General features: G+C 43.8%; 2 protein-coding genes across 7 annotated transcripts in view; one reads left to right on the top strand and one right to left on the bottom strand.

The window, feature by feature from the left end:
• The window catches only part of LOC132497346 (uncharacterized), a 112,753-nt gene that overhangs the window by 70,195 nt on the left and 26,536 nt on the right, over window positions 1-16,022 (top strand). The gene's annotated exons all lie outside the window — the stretch shown is intronic.
• On the bottom strand, window positions 3,864-12,862 carry HFE (homeostatic iron regulator). Of its 6 annotated transcripts, none has more exons than XM_060110462.1 (6): window positions 12,545-12,862; window positions 8,611-8,874; window positions 8,127-8,426; window positions 7,014-7,289; window positions 6,769-6,882; window positions 3,864-5,812 (listed from the first exon to the last, which is right to left on the bottom strand). In XM_060110462.1, the coding sequence occupies exons 1-6, from the start codon at window positions 12,618-12,620 to the stop codon at window positions 5,772-5,774; spliced, it is 1,071 nt and encodes a 356-aa protein (XP_059966445.1). In that variant the 5' UTR covers window positions 12,621-12,862; the 3' UTR covers window positions 3,864-5,771. The 6 variants fall into 6 exon arrangements, with proteins under 6 accessions (XP_059966445.1, XP_059966447.1, XP_059966446.1 ...); XM_060110464.1 differs by lacking the exon at window positions 12,545-12,862 and adding an exon at window positions 11,769-12,488; XM_060110463.1 differs by lacking the exon at window positions 12,545-12,862 and adding an exon at window positions 11,697-11,724.

Here is a 16,022-nt window from a genome sequence, read left to right as displayed (position 1 = left end):
TTCTAATTTCTTCTTTTCTAATTTTTTCTCAATGACATTGACTCAAAAATCGTGAATGTCAAAACAGAAATATTTAAGAGGTATACAATTATAGATTTATATTAAAAATGGATTCTTCCACTCTAGGAAGAGTTCAGGTATTCCTTGGTCCTGTAGCTTGGGAAAGGGTGGGTCACCCTGGAACTCTCATTCTTAGAGTGAACCTGGCTTCACAGAGCCCCATTCCTGTGAGCGAGGCTCTTCAAATAAAAACCCTGCAAACAAGTTGTGGCTAAATGGACACATGAAATATTCACACAAATAAAACTGCGATGTTAAACAAAAGTCTTCTAAAAATATAAAATGCCCAGAACCACTCTCCACAAACTAACTCAATCAGAATATCAACGTTGAGGAATATATGTACACATATCATCCCATGGAATATATATGTATTCAAAAGACAATTCTGATACTTAGCCAGGGTTGAAAACTACCAGAATATACCAACACTTTTTAGGGTACAGCTGTACTTTAGGAAAAAGAAATCCCAGGGTAGAAATACTTTTGAGCAATATTATAGTTGCAGAAATACATAAGTACAATCTCACCCCACTTAGCCTGACAGGGATTTATAACAGGACAGCAGTTAGCTCTGGGCATTTGGGGACACCACTCCTGGTCTGGGGCAGACAGCTCTTCTGACCTCTGGCTGATTTATCTCCTTCCCATCTAAGTCTTTAATGCATTTCTCTTTTTCAGCCACCTAATCTTTACTTTGTTATGATCTATTTTCTTATTCATTTTTCCTGATTTAAACTGTCATTCCCACTGGCATGTTTTTGGTTCCATAACATACATATACTGTGTCTCTCCATATTTTTCTCATTTCCTCTCCTTATCCTTCTAGGAAAACGTTCCTGCTTTTTCTCCTAATTTTATTTTATTTTTTAATTTTGGCTGTGCCATGCGGCTTGCGGGATCTCAGTTCCCCATCCAGGGATTGAACCCGGGCCACAGCAGTGAAAGTGCCAAATCCTGACCACTAGACCACCCGGGAACTCCCTGCTTTTTCTCTTTAGTTCAAACTCTTTTACTAAAAGTTTTTGGCACTTGCACTTTCTAGGCCTGCTGTCCTTGTGTGGGTTTTCTCCCCTAAATATTCGTAATACCTTTTGACCTTCTTTAGTAGGTCATTTGTTATTTGGAAAGAGAATTTCTAACAGTATCCTTTCTTAAACATTTGCTTCAAAATTTTTATAAACATGTTTGTAGTTAAATTTGATTTTCAAAATTCCATTGAATACTTCCTTAATCACACACACAAAGCCCAAAGACAGGATTTTGCATTTGTTTTAATGGTGAAAACTGAACACAAAAGTACACAAAGCAAAGATCATTAACTGTTACATCCATGTTTAAAACAGGTGCTTTCTTGCACACATAGTGAAGCTCCTTTGGTAGTATCCAAGTTGCTTGCTGACTATCTTATGAAAATGCCATTGTGGTCACTCTGTTTACAGAATAAGATCCAGGATATTTCATCAACTCATAGGGTAAGGTTAACTGACAAGACTTTCACTGAAGTTTATACAAATATTGGTATTATCCTCACCTCCCCCTCCACACACAAATGCACTGAAGGCTCCAAAATTCTATTTTAGAATCTTTGGGTCAAAAGCCAGAATTTATTTTTTTTACTTAATTACTTTATTTACAATACTTTCTATGCAACTCTGGTGAAAAATGATTCACAGGTGCTTCAATGCTACCCATTCCATAATATCTCCCTGAATGATAAATAGAATAAATAAAAATGTGAATTTGATAGTTAGAATTTTGTGTGTGAACAGAAAAAAGAATTCCCAAATGTTTCAAATATTTATGAAAAAATTATAGAGTATATTCTGAAATGTTAAAACAGGTTCTCTCCTCACTCAGGAAATAATCAGAGGTGCTGCCACTAGACAGCAGAATGGATACTCAAAGGAGTATCCTAAAAAGATGGAACAATGCCAACCACATGTTTTCTTGATTCAGAGAGAGGGTTTGTGTAGTGGCTATGAAGATGAGCCAGGCTAGCTGGGAAAAAAAATCAATACAATCATTTTCCAGCTGTGTAAACTTCAGCAAGTTAACCAACCTCTCTGTGCCTTGGTTTCCATACAGTAAAATAAGGGTAGCAGAATAACAAGAGTTTCTACCTCACAGGATTCTTCCGAAGAATTAAATTAATATTTAGAACAGGACCTGGCATCTAGTAAGTACTCGATAATTATTAGCTGAAAAAAAAGTTAGTTTTAGAAAATATTTAAGCCTAAGAAGACTTTTCTGAGAATGAAAATTCATTCAGCCAAGAAATAGAAGCTACAGAAGCATCTGCTTAAAACACATCATATGTATCTCTCATACACATGAGTAAACACCTTAGAGAATTCCTCAGAATCAGCATACGTGAGATACCAGCATGCATGCCAGGCCAAGTAATAAATGCATGCAGGATGTCAAGGCAACCCAGGCTTTTTAATCAAACTGTCACATGAAATGATTTAATATTGTATTAATATTCTACATGTTAATCACTGATTCAAAAAGGGAGAAGAAAATATGATGACCCAAAGTCCACAGAAAGAAATCAAAATTAAAAATATCACTCCACGCGTGTGAAAATCTTCCATGGTTAAAGTCATGCATTTTTAAATTCTAGTTATTATTAGAGTGTGTAGCTTATAAGAGCCTTGCAGCATTTTAGAGAAGGTCTTTTGTTTTTAAGTGTGTGTTTGTACCTGAAGAATGTATCAAGTACACGGTACTCTAAGACTATATGATTATAACTTAAGCCGAAGTTTTGCCTGTACCGCCCAGCAGCCTTAACCAACTGCTGGCAGGTTGCCTCAAAGATCAGCAGGTTTGTTCGTTTTTCTTCTGTTCTGTTCCCAGTTCAGGTAGCTCAACAGTGCCCTGTGATTCCAGCGATTCAAATAGCTGGTGAATAGTTTCAGCTTTGCTGTCTCAAATTTTCAGGGGCTTTTCTCCAAAAGTGATCCCCAGCGCCCCATCCCTTGTTTATTCTTTTCCCCTGAGGAACCCCCTCCCCCCACCCCATAGTCGAAAGACCACTGTGACATTTTTGGCCACCAGATGGCGCGCTTCTCCTTACTACCACCCTTGTCAGTGGTTTTGCCAGAGGCAAAAGAAGATACAGATTTTTAAATGTACAGATTTTTAAATCTGACTTTTCAAATGTAGTTGACCTTAAGAACTGATGAACAAGGCTAGAAAAAGTAAGCTCAGAAACACTGAAAGAAAATGGAGATTTATAACTACGGTTATTAAAAAAAAATTAGCAGGCCACACTTGCCGACTGTTAATAAATGTGTATTACTGTGAAGAGTAGAATGTTTCTTGAAATTTTGGCCTGTGTGAAACAAAACCAATATAAGACAAATGTTGCCTAATTAATTGTAACCTATCCTTAATGAGGTAGGACGCTCAGTATGAGCCAGGAAGCTTTTTGGCAGTCTGTTTTGAGTATAGGATGATGTTTAAGGAGAAAGAATTTGTCAGTGTGCTTCCACCATGGTTTGGAGGTAAAATGACCAATGTGTTACAGCTTAGATGGTAATGTGTCTAGTGTGAAGAAAAACAATTAATTCAGTTACCATGGTTTAATGAAAATATTTCATGAAACAAAACATTAAAAAATTAGAAGCAGTATAAATGTCCCCAAAATAACATAATGATTAAGTCGATTAAGTATATACATAAGATGGACAAATACATCAGGAAAACCATGCAGTACACAACACAATGAATTATGCATTTATTAAAATATATGTATCTACTAATTTTATATATTTTAATATAGCAATAATAGTGAGAGGAAATATGCAAATTTTAATAGACTTTATGACTGACTAATGGAATCATAGTTTCAATTTAATTCATTTTCAACTTTTCTGTAGTAAGCACAAATCCTATATACTTTTATCCACTTAACTTTGGGAACTGCAAAAAAAGAAAAGTTTAAAAAAATAGTTGAGATCTCTTTGCCCAAGTTCAATATCTACCAAACAAACTTTTGAGCAGTATTTGGTCTGAGGCAGCTGCCCTCCAAGACAGAAAGCCTTGTTCACAGTTATGCAGCCAAATACACGTGGCAGGACAAAGTAAACACAAGTTTTCTGTGTGTATATATTAGTACTCTTTTGAATATGGTCAGACAAATTATTTTCCCAGAATCGACTAATTCCTGAGTGACCTGGTTAGATTAATTTTTTTGAATGTGCACAGCTGGGGATGAGAACCAGACTCTCAAGGACCCCAGGAAGATGCTGGGGTCAGCATCTTGGTGCTGACCAAGGCCACTTGGTGGCTTCTAGTTTTCCATCTTTAATATGAGAGAAGTTGTTCCAGTTTGGGGAGGGAAATACCTCCACCCTGGTGGTCCTGATTGGAGCAGGACACTGAGGTCCAACACAGTAAATAACTGACACCCCCAATCACAGTCCCATGAGTGATGCCAGATAGAGCTGGCCAGTGGTGGCAACAGGGGTCACATTCCAGGGTTCTTCCCTCAGGGACTTTGAAAGGAAACATGGCTGATATTGTTTTCTGCTCTTTTTTCCCTTCATTTGTATCGAACTCACCGAGAATAGAGACAATGAGACAAGAGAAGAGTGATCTCCGCAGCCATCTCCTTCCTTCCCCATTTACTCCAGGCATCTAACCATCTGAATGCAGCGCCAAAGAGCTGGATCAAAGAGCCAGATTGACTGAGTTTGAGACCTGTCTCTGTCTCTGGCAAGCTGTGAGATACTCTATTTTATATTTCACTTTCTTCATCTTAAAAAAAAAGAGGATAATAGTACTTACATCAAAGAATTATTCAGATAATGTATATAAGTAGGCACTCAGAACTAAGTCTGGCACCAAGGAAGAGCTTTATAAATAAGTGTCAGCCACCTTTCCATTATCATCATCATCTTAATTATTATTTTCATTGTCAGAACAAGGAGAGGGTGTGAGCAGAGATCAAATCCTGTGCTACTTCAAGTCTGGCATTGTAAGTGTGGGTATCATTAACCTAAGGAAACCTACATGGCACCTTTGTGCAAGTTAGAAAAAGACATTACCTCCTCAAGACACTTCCCACCCATTTTCGGGAAGACTATCATAACACGCACAAACATCCATGATGCCTCTTCTGGGAAAGGTGCCTCCTCGGGTTGTACAGTGGACAATCTTCATGCTGTACAACGGTCCAGGTCTCCCTCTGATGGAAGAGACCATGGGGCTTGGAAACAGGTGAGTTCTTGTATAACAGAGAGAGGGTTAAAAGGAAACTTGAGTGGGTCCAGGAAATGCCTGAATGTGTGTGTCAGATTCTGGTAGGGGTATTAGAGTGTATGTCCCGAGGAGAAGGTTCAAAGCTATTCTCAGATGTTTAAAGGAATCACAAGTCCCCACAAATTTAAGCAGACTCATTCCACCGTTAGGAGATGAGATGACGTAGGTGTATGGAGTCTGAGGTGATGCAGGAAATGGAGGCAGGCTCTAGATACAGCTTGGGATTCAGGAGAGCCAGTTCTCGGGGAGAGGTCACAACCGGGGCCCTTTAAGAAGCAGGAACTCAGAAACCTAGATGGGGAACTTTTTGACAGTGAACGGGGAAGGCTAAGAGCAGAGAGTTCCTGAGACAGTTCCTATTTCTTAGGTCCAGCTGTCCGGAAACATGAAGAACGCCTCAAGTGCACCTTATCTTTCCCCACAAGGAGTCTGCAGGCTGCACTTCATTCACATTCAGCTAAGACATAGTCCCCTGCGGCTCCTCCTGTAAAGACAAGATTCAGGAAAGAGGCATCACAGACCTACGATCCTCTTGCCTCCTCCCCTCCCCGGCCACGTATGTCAACTCTTACCACCCCCTTCCCAAGGAACTCCTGGATTTCAGGCACCATTATCTCTCATCTGGAATTGCTGAATAGCTTCCTAACTGGTCTCCTTGTCTCCCATCTCACCTCCTAACAACTCTCCATATCGAGGAGACTGGGTTCCTCCTTGCTTATTTAAGTCACTGCATTGCTCGCCGCCCCTCCAGTGCTCATAACATAATATCCCAAAGGCCCCCAGGGCTCTACAGGAGTTGGCTTCTGTTGGCCCCTCTATCCCCTGCACCACCAATGTTCAGGGAGTAGAAATGCAGACTGAAAAGTACGTAAAGTCAAGGGTCAAATTGATAATAATTTCTCACCTCCCAGCATGCCTCACACTCTCCCACTTGCATGGTTGCTTCATCTGCATTGAATTCCCCTCGTCCTCAACCTCACCTAAAGAAATCCTACTTCTTCAAGATCCAGAAGCCTTTCTTGGTCCCCAGATGGACGTGGTCATCCCTTCCCTTGACACGCCAGAGCATTTGCTTCATATCTGCCTTAGGATCTTTGGGGGTCTTTAACTGCATTTACCTGTCATGGATTTCATTCCTTACTAGACCTGGGTTCTGAGATAGCAAAGGTGACTTAACCTCAAAGCACCTGCACTACCTAAAACAACACCTTGCAAACGAATAGGCATTCAAAAGATGTCTGTTGAATTAGGAGCTTTCATTCTGAGGGAAATCATTAATTCCTGCTCCCAGAGAGATGCCAAGGCTCCCAGAGGAAGAAAGATGAGAAGGCTTCTCATGGATGCCAACTCCCCTTTGCCCTCCCCCTGCCCCACTTCCTGCAGGAGGGTTAGTGTGTCCTGGGGGCAGAGATGCTAAGAGGCTTCCTCCTTCCTACTCACTGGAAGCCTGCCTTCTCCTCAAGATTCTGAACAAAATTCCAAAAAGGAAGAGGATGATACAGACAGCAATTCCACTGATGATTCCAGTGACCAGGGTGCCAGACAGCGAGGGCTCTAAAATAGCAAAAGCAAGTGAAAGCCCATGATCACTGCCCCATCCCAGAGCCAACCCTTCCCTCACTGCCTGTTGACCACTCCCATCCCACCCACACCAGGTTTACTCAGCCCCTGGCTCCCATCCATACCCCAGGTGGCAGTGAGGGGCTGATCCAGGCCTGGGTGCTCCACCTGGCAGCTGTATCTCTGCTCTTCCCCAGGGAGCACAGCCAAAGCCACCCAGCCCTGGTAGGTTCCGTCCCCATTGGGCAGCACGTCCTCAGGCTCAACATCCTTGGCATCCAGTGGCTGCCTGTCCTTCAACCACCTCATGGTGATGTCCTGGGGGTAGAAGTTCAGAGCCTGACACCGTAGAGTGGTCACTGCAGAGGCCACGTGATGAGTCACTTTCACCAAAGGAAGCGCTGAACAGGAAGGAGGGAGGATCTGGAGGGGGGATTCCTACCCACGCCAGGAAGACCAGAACTTTCACTTCACTTTCTCTACGGGTTGGAGGAAGGAGTTTCCCTGTGCAGACAGAGCAAGTTGTAGGAGAGACACACCATTTTGTGCCCTAACACATGTTCCAAGATTGGGTTCTGATGTGGTGTCACATGGAGAATAGTCACAGTCATATCAGCCTGTTCTCCGGTCCCACATGTAAATATGCATACCTGTTGCCCATGTCTTATGTTCTTTGTTAAGATATTAAGTTGAATCAGATGAAATTGCCCCTATGAGGCTCAAAAGTGATTGAATATGTACTACTGGTAATTTCACCTGGTTCAACTCAATAAGTATTCTTGTAAGAAGGGGCCTTGTAAGATAGGCAGCCTACGTGACTACTACCATGTTCTGTGAACGTAACCTTTACCCTCCAAGATTCTGCTACACTGACCGGTCGCCTCCTTGGTATTCATTTCTTGCCTTGGTATGCGTGTGATAATTGGCATCTCTGAGTTCCTAAAAGTTATAAATATACATAGCGTTCTTGGTTAAATCAAGAGAAAAATCACAGTTACTTCTTCTTTAGCTACGTGCATGGGAAAAAAATGAAAACCATGACTCATGGCTGGATGATACATTGCAATCGTAAGGTGGAGACCTCAGAGCTGGAGACCTCAGGGTGGAAAACTCAGACCTCATTACCTTCCCAGAGAGTTACACAACCTCGACCATCTCTGAAAACCCAGCCGGGGATCCCATGCCCTGCATCCCCCTCCCCTCCGTCACGAGAGGGGCAGAGGGTGCTCCCGTCATACCTTGCTGGTCCAGGGCCCCTCTCCCCAGGTCCAGCAAGCGCTGCAGCTGCTCAGGGCAGTCCCGCTCGAGGTAGGCCCTGTTCTGCTTGGCCCGAATCTTGTTCACTTCCCACTCCAGTTTGGTAGTCCGAGCCCTGGGCTCTGCTGCTCTCCAATCCAGCGTCTCAGGGCGGAACTCAAGATGGTCCTGCCCATCGTACCCGTACTTCCAGAACCCTCTGGTGCTGTTGTCCTCTTGCACTTCACAGCCCAGGATCACCTGCAGGGTGTGGGACTCTGGCAGCACTCCCAGCTTCGTTACTGAAACCAAAGAAGCAGGCCCCTGTTTTCGCCATTACAGGGACCCAGTGACCTCAGGAATCAAACTCCTGCCCTCTTCCCTGCCTCCGGATCTCAAATAGCCAGTTCTCTCCCTCAAGATGCATCCCTGAGGCAGGGACACACTCCACCCACCTCGGGAAGGTGAGGCGTGCTCTCCACGTACCCTTGCTCTGGTTGTGGTTGTCCATGATGGTCCACAAGTCCACTATGAACATGTGATCCCAGCCTTTCAGGCTCTGGCTCAGCTGCAGCCACAGCTGGCTGGTGGCCCTGCCCCGCAGCCACGGGGCACGAGGCTCTGCACGGCGACTCTCGTGATCGTAGGACACGAACAGCTGGTCGTCCACGTAGCCCAAGGCCTCAAACAGGGGCAGCCCAAGGTCTGGCTCGGAGGCACCCATGAAGAGGAAGCGCAGGGAGTGTGACCCTGGGGAGAGGGCAGCAGGCCTTCTCTGTGAGCTGCCTGGGGAACTGGGAGGCAGGCCTTCTGAATCAACTGGTACCAGCTGTGTCTGGTCCCACCCTGTGAAAGTGACATGCGGTGCCTGCCTTCCCTCCGCATGCCCCTCCCATCTGCTCTCCCCTTGTGCCCCTCTGCCACGTGTGCCTGCCACCCCACTGCAGGCCCCAGCCCCTGCCCCAGTAGTCACAATTACAGCAGCCTCCCTTGGATCCAACAGACTCTAGAAAATCCCAAGGTGTGTCTAGCTAGGGCAGTTGAGCTCGAGAGTTAGTGCTCAGAGCCAATTAGATCCAAGTCCAGAGGAATTATTGCTGTTTTTTTTTCACTACTTCCATCTCTAAATGCTTTACAGTGTACAGGCAGACTTTGTCTTACTGCACTTTGCAGCTAATGTGTTTTTTACAAATTGAAGGTTTGTGGCAACCCCGCGTCAAGCAAGTCTATCAGCACCACTTTTCCAACAGCCTTTGCTCACTTCATGTCTCTGTGTCACAGCTTGGTAATTCTCACAAGATTTCCAGCTTTTTCATTTTTATTATATTTGTTATGGTGATCTGTGATCAGTGATCTTTGATGTTACTATTATAAAAAGATTTTGCGGGCCTCCCTGGTGGCGCAAGTGGTTGAGAGTCCGCCTTCCGGTGCAGGGGATGCGGGTTCGTGCCCCGGTCTGGGAGGATCCCATATGCCGCGGGGCGGCTGGGCCCGTGGGCCATAGCCGCTGGGCCTGCGCGTCCGGAGCCTGTGCTCCGCAACGGGAGAGGCCACAACAGTGAGAGGCCCGCATACCGAAAAAAAAAAAAAAAAAAGATTTTGCCTCTCTGAAGGCTCACATGATGGTTAACATTTCTCAGCAATAAAGTACTTTTAAATTAAGGTATGTATGTTGTTTTTTTTAAGACAATGCTATTGCACACTTAATAGAATACAGTGTAGTAAACATAATTTGAATATGTACTGGGAAACCAAAAACTTCATGTGAGTAGCTTTACTGTGACATTCCCTTTATTGTGGTGGTCTGAAACCGAACCCACAATATCTCTGAGGTCTGCCTGTAAATGTTTGCTGTCAAATGCTGGAAGATGTGCTGATAAACAGCTCAGGGCAGCTTTTCAGCAGCAAAACTGTTCCAAATCAAATGCAAATATAGAAAAACCCCAGTAAGCCCAAGAGGACAGACTTCTGGGCAGGTGAAAGCTTCCTTACACCTCCCCTCAATTCTAGAATGAGGGAGTTCAGGAATGTACCCACAATGCCTAGAACAATGTCTGGCATGTAGTATGTGCTTAATACATACTTGTTGGGTGACTAAATGCTGACTTCTAGATTTTTGTCTCTGGCCATGAACTCTAGACTCTTACACTCCAACTGCCTACATGATACCACCAGTTGGATGACTCACTGGAATCTCAAACTTGAACAAGTCCAAAACCAGGCTCCTGATTCCCCCCAACTGCTCTTTCTTCTGCCTTCACCATCTCAGAAATGGCATCACCTATCCCCCTGTTGCTCAGGCCAATGAAATAAAAATAAAAGTAAAATAAAATAATAACAGAGGCACCTTCGACTTTGTCTGTCACGTGATCCTTCATAGATCCCTCAACAACTCCCTTCAAAATAGATCCAGAATACAACCGTTTCTCACCACCACTTCTGCTCCCACCGGCCCAGTCCATCAACTCCTGCCTGTCTGCTTGCCCTGTTTTTATCGTTGCCCCCTTCACCATGCTTTCCACAGAGTAGCTGGAGCAATCTTTTCAACAGCTGTGCTTGATCACATCACTGCTGGGCTGGAATCCACACTGTAGCCTGTGAGGCCCCAGGACACTCGCCCGCGGCTCCTCTGCTGAGCCCATTGCCTATTCTAGGCCTCCGGCCCCTGCGCTCCTGCTGCAGCAGCACCCTTGCTCTTTCTTCAACCAGGACATTTCGTCTCTTCAGGGACATTTGGCAATGTCTGGGCACATTTTCTGTTGTCACAAGTGGGGACTACTAACTTCCAGTGAGTAAAGGACAGGGATGCTGCTAAACATCCTACAATGCACACGACAGTCCCCACAACAAAAAAGTTGTCAGTAGTGCTGAGGTTGTAAATCCTTGCCAGATCTCCCCAGCCTGTCCGGGAAGCGCTACTCCCAGGTGGCATCACCTCTATTTCCTTCAGGTCTCTGTTCAAACCCAGCCAGGGAGAGTGGCCTGCCCAGATCTCTGTGCTTCACACGCCTTCAGGGCACCCATTACCTGATGCTCTCTATCCTTTTGTGTATTGTCATCCCCGTCTACTTGACTGCAAAGCACCAGAGGCCTAGGCTCCCTGCTCTCTCCTGGGTCTAGAACAGCGTGACACATGGGTGGTGTTCCTTCAGTATTTGTGAACAGTGAAGACTTGTGTCCAACAAATTTTATGATTCAACCTCTAATGCAGTGTGACTTTTAAGAATCGCAGCTATGAAGCGGAGACACGGGCTCTGCCCCAAGAGCCCTGAGTAACATTGAACAAAGTCACCACCTGTGAGCAAGTCTTATCTCATTCTCATCATCTATAAAGTGTGGATACACATACTACTTACCCTCCAAGTGTGGTTCTGAGGCTACATGACAAAGTATAAAGCGTCCAGAGCTGTGCCAGACAACAGTAAGGGCAAACACTGTCAGCTAAGATTAGAACCAGTGGTACTTCATTTAGTGTCAGAAAACCAGATTGCCTGAATTCTTTGTAACCTGGGGAAAGGATTTAACCTGAGGTCATTGACCACTAGTAAAATCAACATACGAATAGCTCCTACCTTCCAAATGCATAGTAGAGTCAAACAAGATCACAGATCTGAAGGCGATTTAAAACTGAGGTCATTACTTACATGTTAATTACCATCCCTTTGGCATCCTTTAGTAAAGGCCGGTTAATTATACAATACTATTAACACTGCAAATCAACAACCCCGGGCTGAAAAGGAGAACTGTGCGATTCAGTTCAAAAGTTCAAAAACAGCAGATATGTTATTTTTCCAGGCAAAAGAACAATCACCAAGAGTCAGTTAGTCCCTAGGCCGACCTCTGTCAAGAACCTCCCACCCACAGCGCCAGTGGTTCTGAAATGGAAACCCGGCTGGGTCCGCCGTGCGTTCGCTCGTCCCGAAGTCTCCCAGCCGTTAGAGCGCCCGGGGAAGGAAACACCGAGGGGGCGCTCCGGCCGAGGTCGCCCTTGGTGAAAAGAACTTCCTGTTTGGGGATGATCGGGGGTAAAATGACACAACCACCAGTAGAAACAAGAATACCGAGATCCGAGTCCAAGGACCCCTAATCCGAGTTTGGCCTCGATGAGAAAAGGTTTATATCTAGAAACGTCACGCTCGGAGGAGGGAGTGGGTGGTTCCGAGTGTAACTCCATAGCAGCAGGGACAGCGAGCGGGCCGCGGGTGGGCGTGGAGGTCTTGGGGCGAGAGGCTCCGCAACCCCATCTGCACCCCAGTGACCCATGTCCCCTCCGGGGAAAGTTGGGGGAGGGGACCGCGCACAGGACTGAGCAGTCGTTCCGAGCTTAGCGAACTCCCAATCGCTAAGAAAAGCTAGTTTCGATTTTTCCTCCCCCCCCCCGCCCCCGCTCCCCTCTCTGGCCCGCAGCCCCCGGACTCACGCGGCGGTCGCCCCTGCGTGGCCACCGTCCGCAGGAGAATCAGGAGGAGAAGCGCTGGCCGGGCTCGCGGGCCCATTTCGCCGGCTCGGACCGTCCGTCCTGGCGCTTTTCAGCCGCTTGGGTAGGGCGGGGAAACGGGGGTGGCCCAAGAAGTCACCCTGGAGCCATTGCCGAGGCTCCGGGGATCCCAGATGAAACTTCCTGGCCAGTGGGATCCTTTTCCGGGGCCACTGGCGAAAAGAAATGGGTCTCCTGCACTTGAACTCTCCTGCAATCCAGAGTACCTGCTTGGGAAACACTCGGTGACCCAGCTGTCCTTCTGGTTTTTAAACCCAGAGAGAATGTTGCTGACTGGGGAAAGTATATTTAACGATTTTCTGATCTAAATATTTAAATATTGAATAACTTGAAAATTTAATTATACATTTTCAAAAATTTTAAGTTCAACTTCCCAATCCTGATGTTTTTGCATAAAAATTTTATTTTATTCTTTGATCAGAATTAGTTAAATCATAAGATTAACAGATTAGATCCTATCTAGCGAAACATCTTTCACAATTTATGTAGTTAAATTATATTTCACAAACTACTGCACATTGGAATCACCCGGAGAATCGTTAAACCTATTGATGCCCTGCTATAGCCCCCAGACACTCTGATTTAATTGCTGTATGGTGCCACCAGAACAACGGGATTTTAAATACCCCTCTTTCCCCCAACACACACAACAAAGTTTGAGAACTACTGTCTGAGAAATTTCAAAAGGATATTAATATCTGATTTTCCTGAAACCTTTAAGTGCCTAATAAGTGATACCTTTTAAAGCATGTATGCAAATTTTGGCCATCTCAGAAAAAATCAGAGTTGGAAATTAAGGCCTCTTAACTGTGTGGGGATATGAAATCGGGTGGGGGAAATGTTGAATATTGCTGATGAGCACATGGGGGTTGATTGTACAATTACTTTTTTTTCTTGGTAACAGCTTTATGGAGATATAATTCACGTACATACAATTCACCCATTTAAAGTATAAAATTCCACGGTTTTAGTATATTCATAAAGGTGAGCAACCATACCACAATCAATTTTAGAACATTTGTCATTCCCTCCACAATGAAACATTTTAGTACCGGTTAGTCATCATCTCCAAATTCCACCATCCTCCCCCCCTTTCCCCTTACCCAGTCACTAAGCTGCTGCTAAAAAAAACATAATTCAGCAAAGTAAATTTTAAAGATTGGATTGGCTTTCTTGAATGATTCATGAGTCAGGCAGCATACCATCTAGCAAGCAGAGGAGAGCTCCAAAGAGCTACAAAAAGGGAAAGATTTAACGGTACTATGGCCTTACTCCAGTTTCTCTGAACCTCAGTTTGCTCATCTGTGAAATGGGGATAATAATTTCTGATCACCAAATGATACTCTATGTGAATGACCTCTTGCAGCTGTTAACAGATATGGACACCCCTAGAAGGTAATAATTACAGACTGGCAGATTAGGAATAAACTGTATGTTGTACGTTTTTGTTTAGAGTGCCATCAGAACTAACGAGATACCATAGTATAAATGTCTCTTTCATTTGGGAAGAGTTTGGGACCATTGCAATGACTATTTTTGTCAATTGTTATCTTTCAGCTCTTCCAAGAGCCTTAGAAATTTTAAGGGAGAAAACGTCCTCGATATTTAATATCTTCTAATGAAACCTGTCGTATATATTTTTTTCATTACCGATGAGAAGAAGAGCAAAGTCTACTCTTGCTCACTTTAGTATAATCAGAGTTTTTGTAAACTACCCTATTGTATCTCATTTCTGATGAGTATATATGTGTGCTTTAAAGGCACATGAATTATAATCAATTTTCAAGGGAAAGTTATACTGCAAAGCCACTGAAACTCTCCGTCTCAACTTTCTCATTTGTAAAGAGGTGATAATAACAGCTACTTCATAAAATGATTTTTAGAATTAAGTGAAAAAGAATAAAAATTGATAAATGAAGCCCTCAACAAGTGCCTGGCAAATAAACAAGGCTAAACCATGTTTATTAGTAGTACATATTCTAATATCATACTAATATTATCAATGACATTTTTTATCTGAGGATGCTGCTCCCTACCAGGTGATAGGTCAGTATCCTCTTACAGATTGCCTGTATTGTGGTTATCTCACTATCAAAATAATAATAATTTTAAAAAGATAAAACATATGCAGTCTCTTTAGGTCTTTGGGGTTCTTATGCCTAATTTGCTACTCACATTTAAGACACAGTTGAAGTGGCTTCTGCACAAGACTGTTTCTACCACCATGATTTGGTAAAATTGGCCATATCCTCCTTTAGTCTCTACTCCACACTATACGGCGAGATGTAAAACATTTCTGTCCATTCTCTTTCCATGCCTTTCCCCCTTACTCTAAACTGTATGCACTTCGAGGGTAGTTATCTGTGCTTCTCCTCCTTATTAATTGCTTGAGGAGGTGAATGAATCAACCATGGGTTTCTTGTCCATTTGACAATTTATTTCTCTTTATAAAGATTATTGACGCCAAAGGTCCTGGCAGCCAGCTTGGTACTTGAATGCTCTGGGCCTTTACTCCAGTCTCACAGCTTCTCAGTACTGTCACTGTCAACTGTAGGTAATAATCATTTCTGTCCATCAAAAGACTATATATGAATGAGTTTTGAAATCTTCTGGGTAATATGTCAACCCAGAGTTGATGATGGTTGACTTAGCCCGGCCACAAGAAGCATCAGCTGTCCACCAAGGACAGTGTTAATTTGGAGCGCCGTCTAGTGTCTATTGGTGACAACGACATCCTACATTGTAAATGCCTTTGGGCAGGGAAGGGTTGAAGCCAAAACAAACACATTTATTAAATTGTTAATTGGACTTTTACACAACCTACACTTCAGTGCAGTCTACTTCTTGGGGCTTTGCTTGGAGCGTGTGTGTTACAATGAAGGTGTTGGGTTGATCTTAGGCACATTGCAAAGTCAAAAACCCTTTAACTCTTTTTATCCTTATTAGCACATAGTGTGTAATAAATTTGCTATTACTATCACCATTGTCATAATTGATATACCTTAACCAAGATAGTACCCGTGTTGTTACCTTTGCACAATAGTGTTTTCTTCTGTCATCTTCCTCCTCACTGTGGTCATTTTTACTTTAAGAAAGGAAAGAAAAGTAATTTAGTATTTTAAAAGTTGCCTTTGTAAGACTATGGCTAACCTCCACGCCTGGGGAAAGTCCACTGTTTCCTCCTTTTCATGTCCACTCTGACCTTTTCCACAGCCATTATTCCATATCTTTTTTTAGGTTCCCATCCTCCAAATTCCACCATAAGGGTAGAGCCTGTCTTATTTACTTCCTTATTCCCTAAACCCAGATGGGATTATCAAAGGTGCAGATTAAATTTTTGTGGAATGAAATAATTATCCAGCATGATATTTCTGGACTACTTAGACAACTGTCAGTCCAA

Source organism: Mesoplodon densirostris, chromosome 10, assembly GCF_025265405.1.
Source record: "Mesoplodon densirostris isolate mMesDen1 chromosome 10, mMesDen1 primary haplotype, whole genome shotgun sequence".
NCBI lineage: Eukaryota > Metazoa > Chordata > Mammalia > Artiodactyla > Ziphiidae > Mesoplodon > Mesoplodon densirostris.
Note: the sequence above shows the minus strand (reverse complement) of the source record. Positions and strands in the feature narration are given on the sequence as shown.

Bases quoted from the DNA above. Each gene is read 5' to 3' on its own strand.
- HFE (XM_060110462.1), bottom strand. From the start codon at position 12,620: ATGGGCCCGCGAGCCCGGCCAGCGCTTCTCCTCCTGATTCTCCTGCGG. The intron at 8,875-12,544 runs GTGAGTCCGGGG...CCCTCTCCCCAG, and splicing joins CACGCAGGGGCGACCGCCGC to GGTCACACTCCCTGCGCTTC. The intron at 5,813-6,768 runs GTGAGTAGGAAG...TTGTCTTTACAG, and splicing joins GAGGAGAAGGCAGGCTTCCA to GAGGAGCCGCAGGGGACTAT.